Raw genomic sequence first — 23,646 nt, forward strand, 5'->3', positions numbered from 1 at the left:
TAACACATGAATCCATGACTCAATTTTATATACTAATCTGTCTGTTTAGCATGATAAGGTTGGGTGATAAACAGAGAAACTTACAAACTGTACAAATATTTACATCAGCCTGAACACAATTTACAGATCCTTCTTTCCTTAAAAGCTGCCTAAAAAGAAGCAGCAGCTTTCAAGCAGGAATTAAATTTTATCCTGTGGATAAATCAATCAGCTAACAAGCACTAGCCGAAAGAATTGCAGAGCTGATAAGGGAGTCGTAAGATTGCCAGACATGTCACTTCACATGGGAATCATGGGCATCGAAAACAGAATCTGGGATAACCAGAGGCAACTTATCTACGTACATAAATAGGCGCCTCGGATTCTCTCTTGACAATGTTGCCATGTCAACAACATCTTTGCTATCAGTAAATACCCATAAATCACCTGAGTTTACTCTCTTGAGACTATCACGGCAGAAGGGGCATGACTGCGATCTTGAACGCCTGCAGTCACCATTCGTTAGATTCTAATCCAATACAGCATTATAGGTGGGGAGAACTCTAGCGAAGAGGTGCAAGTAATTTCATGAAGCCATATGGTCTATTTTTACCATTCATCTTTCTTCCAGTCGAAGGGCCAAAAATAAGTGAATAAAATTTTTGAAGAAAATAATATTGCATGAAAGCAAAAAGCAAACTCGTAGTGTTAACAAAGTCAATAGAATCACTTGATCCTTGGTTTAAAAAAGTTGGGGATCAGACAGCAGTTGCATGACCAATAAACTCATGTATGAATTGGGCCCTGATTGGCAACAATGTTTACCAAGGTCATATCTACCGGTATCAAACACAATAGTTCAAATGCTTCTATCTGATAATGCTGTACCTCAAGGATGTGAAAGCTTTGCTTTTTCTTTCCTCCATTTTCATTGATAGAAACAACTAGCATGCCGTACAGGTTTATATGTTAACCATTGATTTCATCAGCTATTTGTGCCATGCCCACATCGTATAAAATTTCGCCACTTCAAATGTTTTATAATATAAATAACAATCTGATCTTGATTATATAAGTAGTCACATCAACATTGGAGACCTGGTACTGCAGGAGGTAAGAGGTAGATGCATTTTAGAAGCAGTCATGACTTTTATGGTTCTATGGTTTTCTTCTGCAGAAGAAGAAAGGAGAAATTCCATATAAGGGGACCAAATTACTCAGTGGAAAGCCCTAAAGAAGATGTTGATGCTTATCAGCAGCGTATGCATGTGTAACACGAGGTATCTACTACATTTTCTGCATTCTTTACTTCACCCACTCAAAGAACAGAAGAACAGAGGACCACAATTTTGCTAAATAGAAGGATGAGAGATGAGCATTCAAGTAACATTTAGTCTTTCATTTCTTATCATGTGACCTACGGGCAAACCCTGTAAACAGGACAAGCTAAACCAGAACTCTCTTACAGGTGCTGCAGTATCAGAATGAATCACAAGGATGCAGCCCTGACTCTTATCTAATACAATGTAAGTTACAACTATGAGGCAATAATGCAATGAATCAATCATAGAGAGATTGGCTACATACTGCATGCGTATATGCATGTTTGTGTTTGTTTGTTTCCATTCCCAGACAGTCAAATATTCCTACATATAGTTCATATTTCTAATATTATCTGGAGAAGTGCTGGTTTTGCAGGGCATGATCTCCCTATAAGCACAATGTATGTTCAAAGTACTGTTTGCAAATATCTGATTGTAAGTTGATTGGAATGCCTTACCCTTCAATGAGGGAACTGCATTTTGATATATATGATACCCCAGAAAACTGAAATGATGCAATGTATTGAAATTTAAGGGAGGGAGGAGCAAGACAGGAAGGACTATACCATTGGCGGTAGCATTTCATGCACATAGCATGGCTGCAGTTGGGCAACACAAACTTGCTGTTTGTCTCCATGCAGATCCCACATTCTTCCTCTCTTTCAATGTCTATCTCTGAGAATTGCCTCCTTTCATCTTCATCTCTTCTCCTGTACCTCTCCATACAGATAGCCTTTTGTTTTTTATCTTCCATGTCCGTGATCCCTTTGTGCAATTGCATCAGAGAGGGAAAAATCACAGCTGCCCATGAACAACCACATAAGAACCAAGAGCAAGAGAAATTGTGGTTTGAAGAGAGACATTTATTTACTGCAAGCCAATCAATTTACCATAAAATTCCCTGATACTTGCTTTCCTTTCATGGGTTGACATGGTTGTTGTTCCATCTACATAAACCTACAAAGCAAGAAGTTCCTTAAGAAGGAACAGAATCATTATCACGAAAGAAGCATGCAAGATGCCTACAACTACAGGATACAGGATTCAAAATTGAAAATCGCAAAATCTCAACCTTATATATTAGAATTCTCAGCAAACCAAGAGCCCCTGCAAGGCTACAATCTGTCCACTGCACTAGGAAAAGAAATAAGTGTGCAGCTGGACTATATGATATTCGCATTTGGATACAGGCACCGTCATATTCCCTTTGGAATTCTGAAGCCCTGCACCTTGCAACGAAGCATCAGAAATTGCAATATAATAGAAGCCAGAACAAAACTAGCATGATTTTATCTCTGTCACTTTTCCATGGTCCAACACAAAACTGATGAAAAGTCAACTTATTTAAATTAACATAAGAGAGACAGCAGCCAAGGGAATAGGGTCTGTATGTTGAAAAGCACACATGTACATAAGCAAATCCTTTATGTGCAGTACAATTATTCCATTTACAGTAGCAGTTGAAAAGTGAAAGATGCTACAAAGTAATTTTTTTTTCAAAAAAAAAAAAAGAGAGAGAGGGGGAGGGAAACTTGGGATTATGTTATAAATTTTTTTTTAAAAAAAAATGCCGTCATGAAACATGTAAAGCCATGAATTTAGGAATGATTCTACTCGCTAAACAGTAAGTTCCCTTGAAGTTTAACTAAAATAATATGATATATACCATATTCATCTATGTTATTCTCCATTGTGCTTCTATGACCTGCACCAAAACGACCTTTTTGTTTGCCACATTCTAATGCACTAATTTGGAAACAAGAGGTAAACTTAACAGTTTTACGTACATTAAGATTTTAAAAAAAATCATAATATTTAGGTAATCAGATAGCATTCGTTTGTCTTGCTTAAGGAACTCCATGTTATTTTTTGGTAAAATTAGTCACTAGTTTTGGAGATTTCTTAATGGAATATAGCATCTTAAAGGCTGGCTTTTTCTGCTTGTGACATAAAAATGTTCCAGAACTCCAAATGAGATGACTGGTATTTCCACTGCAATTTGAAACTAAGTTCTTTGGTTGCAAGTGCATCTGTAGTCCCTACAGTGTGCAGTGTATATTGATCGAGAAAGCACATTTATGAAAATTTTTTGTTCCCTTGTGTTTTCAATCTATATGGATAAGATCCTTAATTTTTTTCTTCCTCTTCAATCATTTCTATGTTCTAAACATTTTTATACAACATGAGCACTTGGATTTCATTCTCTTGCTTTTATATTGAGTCATCTTTTTTTTTTTTCTAAGATATGTGTGCCTTATGTGTGATAATGATCGTAGAATACTCATGATATATATAAAGTTTTTCCTCTAATCTGATCCCACGCGCACTTCCACAATCCAAAGGTTGATGCTAGAGAAATTACTAACAAAAAAATTGAGGTGTCAATATCGTCATCACTAAGCCATCCTAAAGGTCTCCAGGAACCATCCAGGACATATGCTCACACAATCTACACTATTTCTAGAAAACAAGTTATTACTTTATAAATCAAAATTGCCAAGCGAAATGAAAGAACAGAGTTACAACATTTATAGGAGGAATCCGAATAACTTAATATTTTTTTTCTTATGGTCAAACACCAGTCTGGGAGATGCTTAAAAATCCAATCATCATAATTATGGTCCAAAGCAAATATTCTCTGACAAATAACCATGAACTAGAAAATCCTGTAAATAGTCCAAACAATTCCAAATGACCAGCAAAATTTAACACAAGACACAAAAAAGGCACAAAGAGAACACAAACTACTACTTTTGAGCCGGATTAGCTGAAAAGGTCTCCAATTCTTCAAACTATTAGAGAAACGAAATTCGTATGACTCCCAGAAAAATTAAGACACGGGGGAAGAGGCATCTCATCTCCATTGCGAAAAAAATGGAGAATTTGAGAAAGAATAGCTGTTTCAACCCCAAATTCATCAGAAATGAAGCAATGATCGCACAAGAGCCCCCCAAAATCAAGCAAAACCCCGACTTTCCGAATTGCAATAGAAGAACAAGGGGAAACGACCTGCTATGGAGCATGGAAACCAGAGATCGGGCTGAAGGACTCCACTTACAGTGTATTGGCGTGCTGGATGTCAGCTTCGAGGACTTTGAGGGAGTCTTTGAAGGATTTCCGCATGGAAACGAGGAACATCCCCGGCACAAATCATCCAGCAGTGGTGGACACCCTAATTTCTCTCCTGTCTCTCTCTCTCTCTCTCGATCTCTCCTTCCTCTGCCACCCTAAACCCTAACCTTTCGATCCTCCAAACGCTGCACCCTTTCCCCTTTTCTTGTGTTCGTTGCTTTGGAAAGAAGAAGCGCGACCCGACTGAGGAAAGAAGGCTTCTTCGACGCCACGTGGACGGAAGGCATCGTGCGCGTTGCAGAATACTGCAAATGCAATACCGTCTTTCAAATGCTCTGCTAGACTTGGGCAAGGCCCGAAATGTATGGTTTCAGATCACCGGCGTTCCCTTTAACGCTTTGTTTGGATTGAAGGCACATGCGAGTTCATAAGGAGAAGGAAGGTGGGGGGGAAGAGGGGTGGGTAACGGAGAAAAAGAGAGAAGAGAGTAAGAGAATTAATAAATCTTATTTAAAATTAAAAAAAAAATGCATCTTATTCTTATTTGGATAGAGAGATTAAGGGAGGAGTATAAAAATTTTTATATATATTTTAATAAATATATTTTTTTATTAATAAATATATTATTTAATATTTATGATATTTTGATAAAGACCGCAAATTTCAATCACTAAAACCTGTCTTTCAAAGATCGTGATATCCGAACTTACGTGAGGAGCGGTCTGCGGATGAAAAGACGGTTGGAAAAATAGAATATATAATGGTCTAGTTGTAATTTTAAAATTTTATTAAAGATAAGTTAAAAAAATAAAAATTAAGCGTGAACTTTTTCTCTCCATTACATCTCAAATTGGGAGGTACAGAAAATTGAGTAAGGAGTACAGAAGGGTTGAAAGAATCTTTTTCTACCCTCCTTTATTTTTCAAAAAATTTTACCAAACAGTAATTTATTCTTTTACCTTCCCCTCTCTTCCCCTTATAAACCTCCGTCTACCCCCAATCCAAATAATATGTAAGGTGGCATGACGTATAAGATATATCTGAACCATATACATCGATAATAAAATCTACATATCTGGCACCAGGCCAATTGGTCATGAATTATTATACTAATTATGTATAAATAGCTTGTAATTTAATATTGAATCTTTTTACTAAAAATCTTAGAGCGAAGAGAGTACCTACTTGGAAAGAAATGTTGATAACTACAATCTTTGATGAGTTTGGAGATTATTCAAGGAAGATCAAAATAATTTGTATTATAATGATGCGGATATAGATACCTTCTTTTTATTCTAATATATATAGGTATGTATCTATTTGAATATATTAAAATAAAAGATTTGCTCATTATTGTAAAAGTCGGATCTTACATGTGAAAACGAATCAAGTTATCCAATACGTAGGTAATATGCCGTGGTCAAGATACTAAAATATTGGCTGGTACGCTAGAGACCAGATAAAATACAATTTAGACATGGCTTTAATACTTAACTAATAAAATAATTAATCAGTTAAGTTAAAAGACTTGGCTGGTCTAGATATTGAATTGGCTAATATTTTAGGATATGTTATATCATTATTTAATATCAACCAATATAATAACTAGCAACATTTTATCTGCATCATGTAAGCAAGTAATTGGTATTTAATACTTAACTAATAAAATGATTAATCAGTGAAGTTAAAAGACTTGGCTGGTCTAGATATTGAATTGGCTAATATTTTAGGATATATTATATCATCATTTAATATCAACCAATATAATAACTAGCAACACTTTGTCTGCATCATGTAAGCAAGTATTTGGTATTGATATTTGATGGAAAGTAATCTCTCTCGATAAATTTTGGGTAAGATAGAAAACCTATAAATGCACCTTGTACCGTTATCCTAGTTGTCTTGGAAAGCCAAAAAGAGATTGAATGATTTAATGTGAAATGCTGCTGCATGCCAACTCACCAAAATGAGTGTCATCTCATCTTTACCTATTTCAAAACATTACCATTCTCCCTACCTCTCAAACCTGCAAGGAGATTGGCTCATTTAACTCTAAGAGTCAATTAATCGATCAATTTACATGTTAATTGGCTTCTCTCTGGATGTAGAATTGATGACAACGAATCCAAAGATCCTTGAAACATAACCAGGGCTCCTGAATCAGAGCTTTTATACATGAAACAGACATGCCTCGGAGCTGATTCTATTACCAATAGCCTTTCAACTGTCATATCGAGTCAGCTTAATCTTGGAAAATCCTTGAATAGTTGCCCAGCTTGATTGAGCTACACCATATGGTCTGCGAAAAAATTGTGAGGTTTAGGTGCGACATTGCGATCTCAACATGCTGCCACTGATCGTGTATTATATTTGCTTTGCTCGAAGAGGTTTTAATCACTGGACAGGACTCTAAATTGTGAGGTTTAGATGTGACATGATCACATTTTTGGCATGTTCATTTTAGTAGTATACCGCGGAGGTAACAAGTGAACCGGGATGGTGTCTTCATTAATAGTTGAAATTTCGACAAAGGAAAGCAGACGTGAAGTCCATCATCTAATTCAATATGACTGAATGACTTCTGTAGTTACGTAGCAATGACCAAGTACACTCACTTATATACATGTTCTTTTCACCTTCTTTTCTCTCTCCACTCTTCTCTACCATTAAAAGCTATAAAAGAAAGAGAAGAGAGCCTGCATTGCTATCTTCACTGCTCAATGTGAGCCCAATCCCTTCTGGTTGGTGTAGATTTAGATTATTAATTTCAGAACCTGAAAATTGTTTTTGTACACAACGATTATCTGTTTTCCTTCACATTGCAAACACAGCAAAATACATGAGAACTCCTCTGCATTGCAGCGTTACATTTGAGTAGCATCCCTGAGAAATTCTCTGACCTTCATTCCTTGGTTATATGTAGCTTTTGACTTCTCAAATTGGTGAGGGGAAGGCCTCAGCCTTGTTATACTTTCAGAAACGTAAATGCAACCATTAATATTGGCTATGCATTCTTATATGAGTGCTAAATGTGCCGAGCAGAAAATTTCCACCAAGCTAACTTGCTTTTCGGGTACTTCAAATCATGTAAACATGGTGATAAGCTTCAATCCAAGAGATTTTAGAGCCATGCATAAGCCAAATTCTGTCTACGTTAATATTGGCCATGCATTCTCATATGAGTGCTAAATGTGCCGAGCAGAAAATTTCCACCAAGCTAACTTGCTTTTCAGGCACTTCAAATCATATAAAGATGGTGATAAACTTCAATCCAAGAGATTTTAGAGCCATGCATAAGCCAAATTCTGTATACATTTAGCCTGACAGGAGCATAGGTGATGCTCTCATATACGAAACTGAGTTCAGCAGGTGGAATGGACTGATATCTGAAGTAGATAGAGCATAGAGCTAGTACATGCTGCTACATGATTTTGAATGACAGATCTGCTTCCACCATTGCCCGAGCTTGGTTTAGGGATCCATCAAAGTTGAATCTTGATTGCCTTGGGTAGTGTTGTACCATCACAATGAGTAACTTTTATTCAAGGTGCTATCTTTTGCTAGTTTATGTCCCAGAAAAAATCTAGGTCCAAGTCATCATCCCACTATCACAATGAGTGACCTTTTTGCAGGGCATTGCTATCTTTTGCTAATTTATACCATGGTAAAGTCTAGGTCTCAGTCATCATACCATGCTTCATAAAAGCTGACTGTCATAAATCAGTGCATTTGTCTTCAATTCAGTGAAAGTCATAAAATGTCAAACAAGTTTTCTTATGCACTTTAGGCCTTCTATGGCTACATGGAAAAAAACAGGGAAGAAAAATAATGCATTGGAGCCTGCCTTTTGTTTTACAGACTCTGTGTGCATAAGCCCCACTAATATTGCCATATGCTACATTCTGAAAAGACAAAAGCAAAAAAGAAGCTAAAGCATTATCCTTAGTCATTTACAAGTAAAAATGTAAATAGCTGGAGTCATTGATGAGAAATTCCATATTATCTTGGATCAACGTCTCTTCCACCCTTTGAAGCAGTAATGGTAAAATGCACAAGAACAAAAACATAAAGTGCAGTCTAAGCAGTCTTTGCAGCAGAATTTGAATCAACAAACTAAAAATCTATAAATCATGCCAAAAAAAAATTAATCACTTGACCACTGGCCCATTTCATTCCTGTAAGAGTACTCATCTACTGGCCCATTTCGTTCCTGTAATAGTTAAGATGCCTACAAGCCAAACATCAAAGGTTGTGCTGTCTGCTGTGAGTCTTAGATCAACATCACCATTACATTGTCACATTAGATATACTGCTGATTCGCAATCCATGACTAAAAGCATCATCCAGAAATTGTGCATCTCACCGAATAGAACTCTGGCATTATATGCTTAGGACAACTCATCCTTTCTGCTGCTCTAAAGCATGCATAACCTCCCTCTGATATCAGGGACCCCTACTGACCTGTAGTCATCAGAAAGTCATGAAGGCAAAGAGAAGGTAGTTTCCTGAGGTGGCCATTGATCTCCATCACCATGACCTTCATCGGTTCATCAACCCCAGCACCACAGCAGACCCATTGATATCCAAAACTCTGATTCAACTTCCCATGAGATATTGATCTGACATTTGGAGGTTAAGTTTCCACTTAGTGGATAGTCTTCTCAATTCATCATGACAGAGAAAGAAACATGTCATACAAAAATTTGATGAATTGATTGAAAGGTGCAGTTGTGATATAAGCATTCATAAACCTCTGTTCATGATTTAATATCAACCTTATCACTTGACATGATGCTGAGAGAAATTCGGAAGCAACTTCAGATATTCATGATATTTTCCATCCTTTGAGAACGAAACTAATATATGAGATGCAGTTGACGATGCAAGAGGATAGCGTCTCTCATCCATTTTATAAAGAAAATCTATAGCTTTCATGATCTCATCTTTCTGAAGCAAGCTCCGGACAATGGCATTGAACATGTTGGAATCTGGAGAGCAATCAGATTTCTCCATTTGCAAAAGCAAGTCATCAGCCTCATCAAACAGCCCTTCTCTAATAAGGCCATTCACCATTATGCTATATGTAACAACATCCGGCTTCAAATCTTTGGTAGGAATAGCATTGAAGAGATTTTTGGCTGCTTCAACCTTACCAGCTTTGAACAAACCATCAATTAAGATACTGAAAGAGTCGATGTTGAGGCTAACAGTGGAAGACAATGTATCTTGAAATAGCTTCATAGCTTCATCAATACATTGGTTTTTGCAAAGCTCATACAAGATTGTGTTATATGTGCGAAGGTTTGGCCATACCCCAGCAGCAAGCATCTTGTCAAACAATTTTTCTGCATCAGCAACCCTACCTGCTCGATACATTCCAGCTAATATGGTGTTGTATACAACTGTTGTATGCTGCACTCCATTACGAGGCATTGCATTAAAGAGGCTCAAAGCCTTATCAATCCTACGCCTTTTGCAATATCCATCAATTAATATATTGTATGTCACAACATTGGGCTTATGGCCTTTTGAAACCATCAAATCATAAACTCTCACTGCATCATTCATTCGCCCTACCATACAGTAACCATCCATTAGCGTACTATAAGTAACAACATCAGGCTCCATACCCCCATGAATCATCTTTTCCAATAATCTATGTGCCTCTTGAACCTTTCCTTCTTTACAAATGAAATCTATCAATAAATTGAGTGCCACAATGTTAGGACGGATTCCCCGCTCTATCATTTCGTTAAGCGACTGAAAAGCTTCATTCCACTTCCCAAGTCTACCAAAACCACATATCATAGAGCTGTAGGTGACAACATCTGGATGGATTCCATGACTTGCCATCTCATCAAGGAGGCATCTAACATCCTGCACTCTTCCAAGGTGGCATAGTCCATCTAGCAAAATACTATAGGTAACAACATCGGGCTTCACTCCTTGTTGTTGCATTTGGTTGAATAGCTCCACAGCCTCATCCATTTTTTGATTCTTGATGAATCCATTAATCAAGGTAGAGTATGTATGACAATTAGGTGCAAGACCTTTATCTGACATGGAATCAAAGACTTTCCTTGCATCTACAAGACGGCTCTCCTGACAATATCCTTGCATCAATGTATTATATGAGATGATGTCAGGCTTTTCACCTTTTTCATTCATCAAGTCAAGTAGTTTATGGGCTTCTGTGGTCTTCTCATGCTTGCAAAGTAGATCCATAAGTATGCTGAATGTCACCACATCTGGTGAAAGGCCTCGATCGACCATTTCCTTGAAAATAGTGACAGCCTCTTTCCACTGGCCTAAAGTCGAATGCCCATGAATGATGCTGTTGTAAGTGCAAACATTTGGGGCAACACCATCATGAGTCATTTCATCGATCAGTTTAAGAGCCTTGCTTACAGCTCCCTCTTTGCAAAGGTAATCGATAATTGTGTTATATGTAACCACATCGGGCTTGCAACAACCTCCCAAGGTGGCCATTTTCTGGTGCAGCTCCAGTGCTAAGCCCATGCTCCCAGTACTGCACAGCCCCTTGATGAGAGTGTTGTATGAGAACACATCAGGTTGGCATCCCATCAGAGACATTCTATCGAACATCATGGCTGCTTCGCTTACCCTCTTTTCGGAGCAAAGGCCATTGACAAGCGAGTTGAAGATTACGGCGGTGGGGACATGGCCACGTTTCAGGAGGTCCCCGAAGACGCCGAAGCCCAAATCCACCCAATTCATGCGACAGCAGCAGTTGATAAGGACTCCGTATGTGTGGATGTTGGGCGGGATTCCTTGCATTTGATTTAGTTTGCTATATAGAGAGAGAACAGTTGGGTAATGCTTCATTCGAAGGATGGCGTTAAGAAGGGCGTTGATGACATAGATGGAGGATTTCGGGCTCGCACTCGCTGCAGTGTCAAACAGATCGATCGCATCTTCGATTGTAAGAGCCTCCGATCGACATCGTTCGATCACCAGGCTTTCCGACCGGTGGAAACGCCGGTTTCCACCCCGGATGTTTTTATTGGGGGCGGTTTCAGGAGAAGATGATGCAGCATTCCTTCTAGAAGATGGTGGAAGGATGACACGGCGCTCAGTTCGAAAGGCAGCGGCATCTCTCGCTGAAGAAGAGACAGGTGAAGAGGCGAGCAATGGAGACGTCCTCCGCATCCCAGTATCTCTTTCACCCAAACAAAAAAAATTACGCAAAGCTACCAGATGTTTGTATTTTTGTCCCCTCTATTTTGAACCTAAAAGAGATCAAACAAACGAAGCCAGGTACCAGCCTCCAGCAGTCCAATCTGGTTGGCTCGGCTCCCTCCACGGTGGGTTCACCGTTGGCATTCGGCCAATGACTTATCTAGGATAACCTGATAATTGGCTATTCGACCGGGGAGTTATCTGGGATAGGTAACCTCAGCTGTAAGGCTATTCTTCAAAGGGGGTGTCGGGATCCGAACTCGGCCACGGTTAAAATTGTCGGAAACCGAACGGAGAATGGTCAGGTGGCGTGATCGCCGGGAGGTTCGGAGTCTCCCCTAAGACTCATGGGCTGTTCAAAGGAAAGTATCGTGGATCAATAAATGCCCAAGATCTGAGGGAAGGTTGAGGAAGTGAATTAAGGAGAGGAGGGAGAGTGATGGATCGGGTACTGAAATCGGCTAGATCGTCGGGATCACTCAACCTCTCCAACCGCTCTCTCAGGTCCGCGCCTTCTAGCTAAGTTCTTGTTGTTCTGTGGATTATGGTCCGGTTTAGTGGAAATCTTTTCGTTTTCTTGTGTGAAATCTTGTCTGTTGTTAGTGATGGATCAATGGTCATTATTTTGAAATAAATGGTAGTTTGATCATGAATAATAAAGATATATATATATTCTTCTCAGAGGGTTGTGGTTGATATCTAATGCGATCAGGAAGAATTAGAATAAGAGATACATAATTTTGTTGTAAAGTTTGGATTTTTATGGATACATGCGTTAGGGAATATGGAGGGTTCGCTCTTATAGATTTAACATGTCGAGCAAAAGATTGTTGTGGGAGGCGTGAAATAAAACAAGATAAAGTAAGTAGAAGTTTCAGATCGTTTCACTGATAATACATCTAGTTGCTTATATGAGGTAAATTCGCTTACATCGGAGAAATAAATTCAAAGAAAACTTCCGAAGTTTTCGCTTCTGCTTTATTGGAGGTGGCAAAGCATGGTGATGGCAACGCTAGTATTGTTGATTGTGGTGAGAACAAGGCCATAGGTGCAGAGGACGGATAGAGAAAACAGCGATGACAATGTTTTAGTAGATAGTTGCTATATTTTTGACGACTCAGATTTATGTTCATGTTTTTTTTTTTCCCGATTTCACGTTAAATCCCTTTGTATCATAGCCAAATTGTCCTATGTACAAACTTGTGATATAAGATGCTAGGCATAAACTTCATATCATGATGGACCATGAGTGGCATTGCTGTGTATTCTGATAGCATCTCATCATCGTTCTTTATGATTCTGACCTTCATTAGGGAGTTGCCAAATGAAGTTTACCAAAACTTGGATGGTGTTGGTGAGGACGAAAAATGGTGGGAGGTACTATTCTTTTTTACCTCCTTGCAGTTATGATGTGGCATTTGGATCTTAGAAACATGTATAATGTCTTAAATACATAAATCTTTTGCAGGCTGTGGAGTTACAAAAGCTTATTTTGGCTCACAACAATCTTAAAGTACTGAAAGAAGACATCAGAAATTTATCTATGTTGACCGTCCTAAATGTCAGTCACAATAAATTATCTTGCCTTCCAGCAGCTATTGGAGAGTAAGTATTTCTGCATACTTGACAAATGCTTCATGTAGCAGCTGTCATTTGGAAAAAATTCGTACCTTTCAGTGGTTATATTTTCAAATTTCTAACACTTCTGTTCCTTGTTCATCAGGCTTGCTTTGTTAAAATCACTGGATGTTTCATTTAACTCAATAACAAGCATCCCTGAAGAGATTGGTGCAGCAACTTCATTGGTTAAGTAGGTCTTTTATTTCTTTCCTTGTTTATATCACTAGACACTAGAATCATTGTGCATTTGGATTTTGAAGAATTTTTTCAATACATTATAATGCATATTCTGGCATTAAAATAAAATATTGCATCATTCCTTAACCAATGATCATTGAATTTTAATGAAACAAAAATTAAAAGAGGAAACAAGTGATTCACTTAAAATGGCAAGGCAACTAGTGACTTAAAAGAGCCTAAATTATATGGACTTAGTGGCCTTTCAATTTTCTATCTAGAACTCATTCGTATAACCAAGTCTTATCATGTTATTGCTTAGCTGCTGGGCTTATGAACGTTGTGATGTCCTCGCTTTTTCTCAATGACTTCTTTTATTAATAAATCAGATATATGCTAGCACAGCTGATCTATTCAACATCCAATAGATCATTAAGTTATTTAAGTGTGAGCATGTTGGCATTGCTGCTGGGACGAAATTAATTCAGATTTATCAAAATAATTGCAGGCTTGACTGTTCAAAAAACCTACTTAAAGAACTGCCATGCAGCCTTGGAAAGTGCTTAAATTTGTCAGAACTAAAGGTAACATCCCAGTGGACAGATTATATGCTTCTATGTTCCTTTTCTTCTCCCATTTTAAGTTTATTGGGACAGCATTCAATAGAAATTTTACTAGCTTATGGTTGTCAAAGTACTAAATAAATTTAGCTTCTCATTCACTAGTTGAACCTTTATAGTTTTATTGCCTGGTCACACTTGTAGCTTTAGATAGTTACCAGGGATCTTTCGGACTCTATCTGTTATCTGTTATCTGATGACAATTGATCCTTGCTCCTTAGGCATCAAACAACTGCATAAGTAAACTTCCGGATGAACTTGTCAGTTGTACCAAGTTGATTAAGTTCGATGTTGAGGTAGTGCCAAATTCTTTGGTATCTGTATGTCAGAATGTTAATCAACTCCTACTATTTAAACAATCCAATGTTTTATGATCTCAGGGAAACAAGCTTATAATGCTCTCCGAGAATATGCTCGTGTCATGGACCATGCTTACAGAACTCAATGCTGGTATAGAAAATGTGTATACGATGCATAATTTTTATATTCTTGATAGTTTCAGTTTATTTTAATATTGTCATCCAATTTGCCAATCCTTTCCTTGTCATACCTTGTCCTATTTGATACAATAAAGATATATTGTTTTGGTCTTCTTACAGCAAGAAACCTGCTCACTAGCATTCCAGATAGCATAGGAGCTCTTTCACAACTGATCCGCCTGGACTTCCATCAAAATAGTGAGTGAAATCAGTCAATTTGTTATCATCTTTATTACCCATGCTATTAGATGTACAAAGTCATCATATCTCATGTTATGACTTGTCCCGTCTGGACTTCTTGGTGGCCTGTCTCAATTTTTTTCTGAGTCCAGAAATTTCATCCATTCCACCTTCAATCATGGGTTGCTCTTCACTTGCTGAGTTTTATATGGGGTAGGTTCAATAATTCAAGATTATATCATGCAGTGTATTCTTGTTTACTGCAAGAGTTTACTTCTGGCTGCTCTGATTTCATTCTTATTCATTGTTTTACATTTCAGGACCAATCTACTATCATCACTACCAGCAGAGATAGGTTCACTTTCTCGTTTAGGGACATTAGATCTTCATTCAAATCAGGTATGCACAGTAATTGGTTTTCTTCTTTTTTTCTAATTCTTCTATATGCTCATTTGTACTGATTAACCTGTGATTAATTTTCTGCTACATTGATGTAGCAATAAATAAACAAAACGATAAAATAATTATCGATCAAATCTATTGTGTCTCAATTTTTTCAGAAAACTTTTTTTTTTAATGAAACTCTTTTGATTGTTCAGTCTCATAAAAATGGTCTATTTTGATAGATAACTTTTATTGTTGGTTCTTGATTTCCCCCTCAAATAACCGAATTTCTTTACAATTGCCAAACAAACAAATGTTTCAAGAGTGCTTCAATTATTAGGTATAATGAATCCCATAAAACCACAATCACCAGCCATTATCTTACCCATCCTAGTTTAGCTTAAAGTCTTAGATAACATTTTCTTTTAAATCTCAGCTTTTGAGAACAAAAGTGCTAAGCAGCTAATATGAGCTCAGATTTTTATTGATTATTATAAATGTCTCATAACAGGTAACTCTTGGTATTGATCGTTCAAAAAGATGCACCAAGTTTCTCGTCAATTTTATTTAACTTGCTTGGAATTTTGCAGGAGAGTATAATATGTTAGGACAGTTCTATGTATTCATCTTCTTCCCTTCTATAGGACACAGCGTCACAAATTTTCTTTGTAAGTACTCTTTCTATTTGAATGCTGATCTATAAATGTTGTTTATAGCTGAAGGAGTATCCTGTGGAGGCCTGCAAGCTGCAACTCTCTGTCTTGGATTTGTCAAATAACTCATTGTCTGGCTTGCCTCCTGAGATTGGTAAAGTTAGCAGATGCTAGCTGCAATTGGTCTTCACATCTTCATTACTAAATGCAATCTCTTCTATAATTGCTCAAGGCAGAGGACTTTTGGTTGAACAATTTAAAAATAAATGTTGTGTGTTCAGAGCATTTTCTAGCACGACATTGGTTTTTCTGAATATATGATCGGAATTTATTATGTCTTAAATGTGTAACCTAGAACATATGCTGGTTTCTCATCCACCTTCTGAAATAGTTATTACTTGTCAAGCTTACATGCCTGAGTTGGGTGTTCGAGGTGACTGTCATCCGTGTTCTCCAAAATGATGATTGTCCTTTTTTTTGAAAGGGAGAACAATGATTGTCATCCATAACTGTCAGGATCCTGGAATTTTCGGCATTTGACCCGGAATCTGATTGAGAGAATTGAGATTATATAATGTAATAGCAATATATGAAGCTGTGCAGGTCATATGTAATTAGCAGTATCATGTCTGCAAGCACTACAAGAATCAGATAATATAGTTTTCCACTCTTCAGATTTATTGCTAGTGAAAGTTTGATATGACTCGAAAGAACATGAAATATCAATATATTTATATCTTAATCTAGTGAAAAATATATGGCTTCCTGGATATATGGAGATTATTTATGCCCTGGCTGGTAGAAGCAAGAGAAACTAAATAGCTGACCAACAGTTATTCCTTTCAATTAGAAATGTATATATTAATTCTGGAATCTGATGAAATGCATGAACTTCTTAAGATCTACATATTTGAATAGCCAATTGCAATCATTTTGGGATTTACTATATGCTGTTAGTAGAATTGGTCTGCCACTTTCACATCGCCTCCAGAATATGACAATTCATTTCTACTCCATTGCCACCTGTTTATTTCCATCTCTTCACAGGAATCCACAGTTTGTCATATACTAAATTGTGGAACATTTAAAAGATCGTTAGCTGGATTAGTTTTGTGCTTTTGCTGATAGCCTGATACTTTCCTGGGTTTTTCTCATGCTATTACCATCACACATTCATTTACTTTTATTATGTAAAGAGGGAAAATTTTTGTTACATGTTTAAAATAATAGTGTGTTTGTGTGTGCACTTTTTGCCTGATGAATAAATTGGTGAAACCTTCTCAATTATGTTTCACTTCATTACCAGTTGGTCGATTGCTTAAAATTGATCAAACATATTTTGTTAAGTGAAACTTTTCTAAATTTACTTATACATTATGTCTTAGGTACTATGACAACCCTAAGAAAGCTTTTGCTGACTGGCAATCCCCTAAGAAGCCTTCGAAGGTGCGAAACTTAATTTTCCTTCTATGACCTGATCAAGTTATTGTAATTGAAGTTTCAGTGTTTCATATTTGAAGTCATTTTTCTGCCAGCTCATTAGTATCTGGACCTACACCAGCATTATTAAAGTATCTGAGAAGTCGTCTCTCTTCCAATGAAGAAGGTAATATTGATTTTCATATATACTGTTATAAACTTGCACTTTCAGCACCTTGTACTATTATTTTCTAATAGTTGGAGTCACAGATTCCTTCAATGTATATGTAAGCATTCGTTCCAGTCTATTGTTCTAAATGTTTTTTTTTCCTAATTTTACCAATAAACGAATCTTTTATGGTAAACATAATATCTCTTATGCATTGTCAGAATCTACCACCACTCCCACAAAAGATGATGAAATTGGTATGGCAACCCGGCTTTCTTTGTCTTCGAAGGTAGATCTTCTAAATGTGTTCATTTTTGTTGTTATTTCTGCTTAGATTATTTCAATTCAAACTTGCGGATCAGTTAAGTCGTGATATTTGATTTGTCAATGTATAAGCTGTCTAACTTGAGGAACTCCACTGCTTCCATTCAGTTAAATTAAAGAAAGGGTAGCCATTATTGAAAAATATTTGGAGTTTTTGATAATCTATCCAGTCAGGGAAATGAATTTTTTTTTGAGTTGAATTCAAGATTTATTGGTCAATGAGGAAAAGATTAATGATTATTTAATTGACACCTTCTCTGGACTCTTATATTTTGTTTATTATTTTCTCAGGAGTTAAATTTAAATGGTCTAGGATTGACCTGTGTACCACCTGCAGTGTGGGAGACAGATGAGGTGGTGAAAGTTGATCTTTCTAGAAATTCAATTGAAGAGCTACCAAATGAACTATCAACCTGTTCCTCAATTCAGGTAATGTAAAATCAGTCTAATACTCCTTTGGGCGGATCATTCATGGATGCTTGGGACCCTGTGAACATAATATCATTCTACCAGTTGACATTCTTGACTTAATATATCTGAATCATTGTAGTGGACTTTTATTTTTGCATACACCTTTTTGGTACTTTTCTTTCTATTTTGTTTATCAAACTAATGATCAGGCAGAAATTTGCATTATCTTCACCAGACAACATGGATTTTTTTAACATGTTACACTTCTTTTCTTGGGTATGATAGCTCATTACACTTTTTTGGTCCTACAATTAGAGTATTCCTGGCTAATAGGTCCTACAATTGAGAGCCTACAGGGTATGCCATTAGGTTCAGTCAATCCTTAAAATATTTGTCTTGACAGCTTTTTATCGGTCATGGTGTGACTGGATTTAGCTTTATGTGGTACTTGGGAATGGCAGTTATTCTACTGAACAGGAACAAGTAAATTACATCTTGGTTATGTTTGCAAAAGTTTTGAGGAGTCCTAATGCTCTTAGAGTAGGGTTTTTGATTTCTTTAGCTTTTAGATGGGCATAATGGAATATAACCAACAAGAGATGGCTTTCCATTGTGGGAATTTCCTCATGTAACACATTGTAGCAAGAATTTACTCATGAATATTCCTTGGTGGATCTTTCTTAATTTTCATTGCCTATTTAAGATTGTTTTGAATCGTTATCAAGAACCATGCCCTGCTATGTCTCCATAACTGTGACTTTGATGTCTCCTTGTTAGAGTGAACCATGCAGTCAAGGACTACATGACTTGAATCATGATGGGCCACAGTCTTGTTTTAATGCATTCATCTAAGGACTACTGCTGGATTACCAATTCACTTACTTCCTATTGAAGCAAGCCAACATATGTTCTTGCATTCTCCCCTTGAATTGGAGTATGTTTATTATTGCAAATCCTGCTTGAATCCTGGATGTTTTGAAATAACTTCTTCTAAGAGTTCTATTTTATAGATTTACTAATTTATCTTGAATCTTGAACAAAGATAATTTTATGATAAGTTTTTTCATCTATAAAATGTTGATAGCCTTTGTTTGCTTACTTCTGAAGTCATGATGATCCAGAATGCTGGTACATCACTAGCAATAAGGTTTAAAACTATGTCCTCTTGTCAAGGTTCTTCCTCTATATAACCACATTAGCTCAGATGTCTAATTGCCATATCATCATATTACCTTGTCTTATAAAGATTCATACTCTGATTAATTGCAAACCAACATATGCAGGTTTTGGTTTTGTCCAGGAACAAGATAAAAGAATGGCCGGGGGCAGTTCTGTTTTCTCTTCCCAATCTTTCCTGTTTGAAGCTGGACAATAATCCCTTGGCACCGGTAAGTTGATTATGAATTTTGATTTTTGACTGGCCTTTTATATAACCATAACCAGTGAGCCTTGTATCATCTAATAGGATATGGCTTCAGATTTATCTGTTTCATTTGATTCTATTAAGGATTATATCGTTGGTCAGCATAAACTTCTGCAAATTCTTCCTCACAAGTTTCTTGCAGTTTTTTCATGTCTCCTGGTTGTATCATTTGGACATAAATATGCCCCTTTTATACCAATGCCTCCTATGACTTCCAGTTCCCAGGCCACCGAACATCTCAGTTTAAATGTGACACACCGCATATGTTGCATGTTGGCTGTTGAGACTGGTTCATATCTGACACAGTAGATCTGTGACAATCCCTGCAGCCCAAGCACCAGGACTAGTTCAAATGTAAGATCTCTGCTGGTTGCTGCACATAAGGATGCAAGCATTGAAAGTGATGTATGCTGGTCCCGTTTGAGATGGATTTCTACAATCTTTTCTTAATCAGAAATGTCCCATTTTTTCTGTCATTGTACTATATGAGCAAAATGGTTAAGCCATTGCTTATTTTCATGAACTTCTGTCTTCATAGAGATGCTGCTGAATGCTCATGGCTTTACTAGTAGAGCGAACAAGAGAGGGGCTCAAACAGTGTCCTAAACTACTCAACTTTAAAAGCCTGGCTTGTAGTCATCAGCTATAATTGCCAAAACCTTTTATAGTATTATTTCTCTCAAAATATAATGGAGACAATATGTGCATGGTTTAATTATTTAATTTACAAATGTACAGAGGGGCTCAAACAGTGTCCTAAACTACTCAACTATAAAGGCCTGGCAGTGGCTTGTAGTCATCAGCTATAATTACCAAAATCTTTTATAGTATTATTTGTGTCAAAATATAATGGAGACAATATGTGCATGGTTTAATTATTTAATTTACAAATGTACAGAGGGGCTCAAACAGTGTCCTAAACTACTTAACTTTAAAGGCCTGGCTTGTAGTCATCAGCTTTAATTACCAAAATCTTTTATGGTATTACTTCTCTCAAAATATAATGGAGACAATATGTGCATGGTTTAATTATTTAATTTACAAATGTACTCAGCCAATGGAACTAATTATGACCCTCATAACATATTTATCTGTATGGATGATTGGACCTATGTACTTGAAATATGGCAGAGGTAAAATACTGGGAGAAAGGTGTGCATCATTGAGTTTTCGGTGAGAGGATATTTAAAAAGACATGTCTTGAAAAAGATAGAAACAAATGTCATGCGATAATCATTAAATTGATTTCAAATTATTGTATTAATATGACTATGATATCAGATTAAGCCAATTATCAAGGAAAAGTCAGATTCTCCCATGGCATTCCTCTCATGGTTGTCTCACCCTTTATTTATGAGTCATATTGATGCCCAATTTAAGCCTTGGTCTGGCTTCAGGTTATCCTGGAGCATAATTTTTACCTGGTTTTTGAATCAATGCTGCATGAAAAAATCTTTAATCTTTGAAAGAATTACATAAAACTTCTTGGAAAGATGGAATAAACATAAAAAATTATGGACTAGCTACTTATTTGTCACTTGAGCCATGATCTACATAAGCGATGGTCATTGCTGGCTTTGATGCACTGGGCAAAACTGGCTTACATGCTGTGCTCCTGAATTTTTTCATGGTAAAGCATTCATTATCTGTATATGCTTGCAGATTCCATCTACTGGCCTTGAAGCCATCACCAAGCTTGCGATACTTGATCTAAGTTGCAATACATCCTCATTGCCAGAACCTTCTATTCTTTCAAGCTTGTCACAGTTGCAGGAACTGTACCTAAGGTTAGAAACGACCAGTGAATATTTGAAATAACTCCTTTCATATTTAAGATTGTTATACTGATTTCTATTTCACAGACGAATGCAGTTGGCCCAATTCCCTTTGGGCTTATTGTGCTTGAGGCAACTAAGGATTCTCAACTTAAGCCAGAACTCTATTGTATCAATTCCTCAGGCAAGCATCTGTTTGACTCCTAGCAGTATGCAAAAACTCATGGTCTAAACTCTGTTAAGTAGCAAATCCAGATATTTCACTTAAAAATCATTTTTTTTGGTAATCGCAGGATCTTCTGATGATGAACTAGGTGAATCTTTAAGAAATCAGTGTCTTAGTGCTTTGACCTTTTCCTTAATTTTGAAGTTTTGAGTTTCATTTAAGCTTTAATTTTAAATTAAAGACTGTGCTAATGTAAAATCATGTCTGCTAATGCTAGTTTGTCTTGTTTTACCTTCTTCTTTTAAGTACATGTCAGCATCCATTTCTGTTTAAAGGCTGATATGCTTGTGATGATGGAAACAGGAAATCAAGGAGTTGACTTATCTTACAGAGCTTGATCTGTCTGACAACAACATTGCTGCACTTCCTTCAGAGCTGGTCTGATTGCTTGGCTTATATCTCTTACCTTTACTTGTAGTCAAACTTGTATCATTGTTGTGGTGTCTATCACTGGCTTTAATTACCTCAAAATAGAAAGCCATGTCTTTCAGCCTGAACAAATTTTGTAAATACTAAAGTAACCCAAACAGAGGATAGCCTGATTCCCCATGTTTATAGTTCATTTCATGATTATGTAGTAGCATCAGTCCATTATAATGTGCATGTTGCTCTAGTGACACATCCATCAGCAACACTGCATTGCCTTGGCAATGTATATAATGCTTCTCTCTACCAAAAAGAAAATGGTTATGATATTGGTATCAAAAAAATACAACACGGAAACATTAACATTGTCAACTTATGGCTAATGGCATTGTCTTTAAGCCCTAAGGCACTTCTTGACCCTTCTTTATTGCCCTCTTGTTGGGGCCTTTCCTGCTGAATCAACAAAAATTAGATAATTGTAATCAGCAGAAGATGTTATATCCTCTCTGCTTTTAAGAATTTTTTGCAAAATTGTTATTTAATAGATGATTATGTTTCAGAAGTCACATTGGTGAAGTTCTTAGGTGGAAATTTATTGAACAGGGTTTGCTTGAACCCAGCCTCCAAGTCTTGAAGCTGGATGGGAACCCCTTGAGGAGGTATTACTGCAAATGCTCCTTTTCTGTTTTGCTGTTTATTCTGATAGATAGCGCCCAAGCATCTGAATTCCATTTTTGGCTCTCAACTCAGTTGCATGGATGAAAAGAATTGCTCCATTTAGAAAGAAAAAGGGGTTCTGAAGGTGAATAAGAGCCTGGCCTTGTGATACTAAAGGCATCATTGGGAAGTAACTGCCAGGTCTGGTAGGATTGGCTGGAGAGATGCCCACGTTGGGAAAGGGAGGGAGCTGGAGAGCAGGAGACAGCGAACACTGAGGTTGAAGGCCTGATCCCTGCAGGAAGGGGGAAAAAAAGACCTCTCCCTCTCCCCCATTCTCCCATTCATTCTCTTCCTTCCCCCAGGTGGCATCTCTCATGCCGATCCTGCCAGAACCGGCATGGAGTTCCCAAACAGGCCCTCAATGTGCTGAAAATTCAACCTGGTTTTATGAACACTAGTATTTGTTTTTCAGAGTTGCTGCTTATGTTCTGCAGGTTTTCATCTAGAAAACTCTGGACAAACCATTAGAAATGTCAAAGCATGAGTACTTGAATCAACATTTCCCTTTCTAAAAGTTTCACTGCTTTTGCAGCATAAGGCGCACTATTTTGGATCGAGGAACAAAAGCTATTCTAAAGTATCTGAAAGACAAGCTTCCAGACCAATAATTCTGTAGACATGTGTTTCAATCAATTGAACCTTAATGTTAGCATGCTTCTTATTTTAAATTCGAATGACCTGAGTTTCCCTTGGTAAATCTGAGTGAACAAAAGCTTGTAATTGTTTCAAATGATTTTTTTCATCAACAACAAATGTCTGTTTTTGGTTTGTAGTACTGGACCTTACGAAGTTCTGAAGCGGTGACTGTAAGATTTGTCAACTTTGAAATGCTAAAGTTTGTACGTCATTAGATTTGACATTTTGTGTTGTTGAATGTGGTTTAAGAAATCTTCATCCATCCCTGCACAGTGATGTGAGGATGGTTATTCATCAAAACAGTTGGTGTTACTGAGATAAAACTATACCCTCATAGATTTGGTGGATACAACCATTGAAAGCATAGCACAAGGTAAACTTTAGATGCAAGCGCATGATTTATGGACAGAAAGAGACAAATGCAGTGCAAGAGGTTATTGGTATCATGTAATTCAGCAAGCTGTGCCTTTCCTTTTGCCATGTTGTTTATG

At 37.0% G+C, this 23,646-nt stretch overlaps 3 protein-coding genes across 5 annotated transcripts; 1 reads left to right on the forward strand and 2 right to left on the reverse strand.

The window, feature by feature from the left end:
• LOC105055506 (E3 ubiquitin-protein ligase AIRP2) lies at nt 1–4,828 on the reverse strand. The gene is made up of 5 exons (XM_010937351.4): nt 4,360–4,828; nt 2,374–2,524; nt 2,192–2,258; nt 1,868–2,102; nt 1–485 (listed from the first exon to the last, which is right to left on the reverse strand). The coding sequence occupies exons 1-5, from the start codon at nt 4,437–4,439 to the stop codon at nt 275–277; spliced, it is 744 nt and encodes a 247-aa protein (XP_010935653.1). The 5' UTR covers nt 4,440–4,828; the 3' UTR covers nt 1–274.
• A 3,697-nt stretch (nt 4,829–8,525) lies between these two features.
• LOC105055505 (uncharacterized) lies at nt 8,526–11,693 on the reverse strand. The gene has a single exon (XM_010937350.4). The coding sequence runs from the start codon at nt 11,541–11,543 to the stop codon at nt 9,153–9,155; it is 2,391 nt and encodes a 796-aa protein (XP_010935652.1). The 5' UTR covers nt 11,544–11,693; the 3' UTR covers nt 8,526–9,152.
• Nucleotides 11,694–11,793: 100 nt separating this feature from the next.
• LOC105055504 (plant intracellular Ras-group-related LRR protein 6) lies at nt 11,794–23,378 on the forward strand. Of its 3 annotated transcripts, none has more exons than XM_073246544.1 (21): nt 11,794–12,077; nt 12,887–12,950; nt 13,042–13,178; nt 13,297–13,383; nt 13,879–13,954; nt 14,212–14,286; nt 14,371–14,440; nt 14,590–14,667; nt 14,802–14,862; nt 14,970–15,048; nt 15,750–15,840; nt 17,072–17,132; nt 17,222–17,292; nt 17,496–17,563; nt 17,890–18,027; nt 19,293–19,397; nt 21,095–21,219; nt 21,295–21,391; nt 21,737–21,811; nt 22,403–22,458; nt 22,550–23,000. In XM_073246544.1, exons 1-21 carry the CDS (start codon nt 12,013–12,015, stop codon nt 22,578–22,580), a joined length of 1,710 nt encoding a protein of 569 aa, XP_073102645.1. In that variant the 5' UTR covers nt 11,794–12,012; the 3' UTR covers nt 22,581–23,000. The 3 variants fall into 3 exon arrangements, 2 of the variants coding, with proteins under 2 accessions (XP_073102645.1, XP_010935651.1); XR_833716.4 differs by lacking the exon at nt 22,550–23,000 and adding an exon at nt 23,052–23,378 and having other exon boundaries at nt 11,795–12,077; nt 22,360–22,458; XM_010937349.4 differs by lacking the exon at nt 22,550–23,000 and adding an exon at nt 23,052–23,378 and having other exon boundaries at nt 11,796–12,077.
• The last annotated feature ends 268 nt before the right edge of the window (nt 23,379–23,646 follow it).

The sequence above is a fragment of the Elaeis guineensis genome, chromosome 12 (genome assembly GCF_000442705.2).
Source record: "Elaeis guineensis isolate ETL-2024a chromosome 12, EG11, whole genome shotgun sequence".
In the NCBI taxonomy this organism is placed as follows: Eukaryota; Viridiplantae; Streptophyta; class Magnoliopsida; order Arecales; family Arecaceae; genus Elaeis; species Elaeis guineensis.

Excerpts from the sequence above, each read along its gene's own strand:
- LOC105055505 (XM_010937350.4), bottom strand. The coding sequence starts at position 11,543 with ATGCGGAGGACGTCTCCATTGCTCGCCTCTTCACCTGTCTCTTCTTCA.
- LOC105055506 (XM_010937351.4), bottom strand. The coding sequence starts at position 4,439 with ATGTTCCTCGTTTCCATGCGGAAATCCTTCAAAGACTCCCTCAAAGTC. Across the intron at positions 2,259-2,373 it reads TGAGAATTCTAATATATAAG|GTTTATGTAGATGGAACAAC; the intron begins GTTGAGATTTTG and ends CTTGCTTTGTAG. Across the intron at positions 486-1,867 it reads ATGAAATGCTACCGCCAATG|GCGTTCAAGATCGCAGTCAT; the intron begins GTATAGTCCTTC and ends TGGTGACTGCAG.
- LOC105055504 (XM_010937349.4), top strand. The coding sequence starts at position 12,013 with ATGGATCGGGTACTGAAATCGGCTAGATCGTCGGGATCACTCAACCTC. Across the intron at positions 14,287-14,370 it reads TGATTAAGTTCGATGTTGAG|GGAAACAAGCTTATAATGCT; the intron begins GTAGTGCCAAAT and ends TTATGATCTCAG. Across the intron at positions 15,049-15,749 it reads TAGATCTTCATTCAAATCAG|CTGAAGGAGTATCCTGTGGA; the intron begins GTATGCACAGTA and ends TGTTGTTTATAG.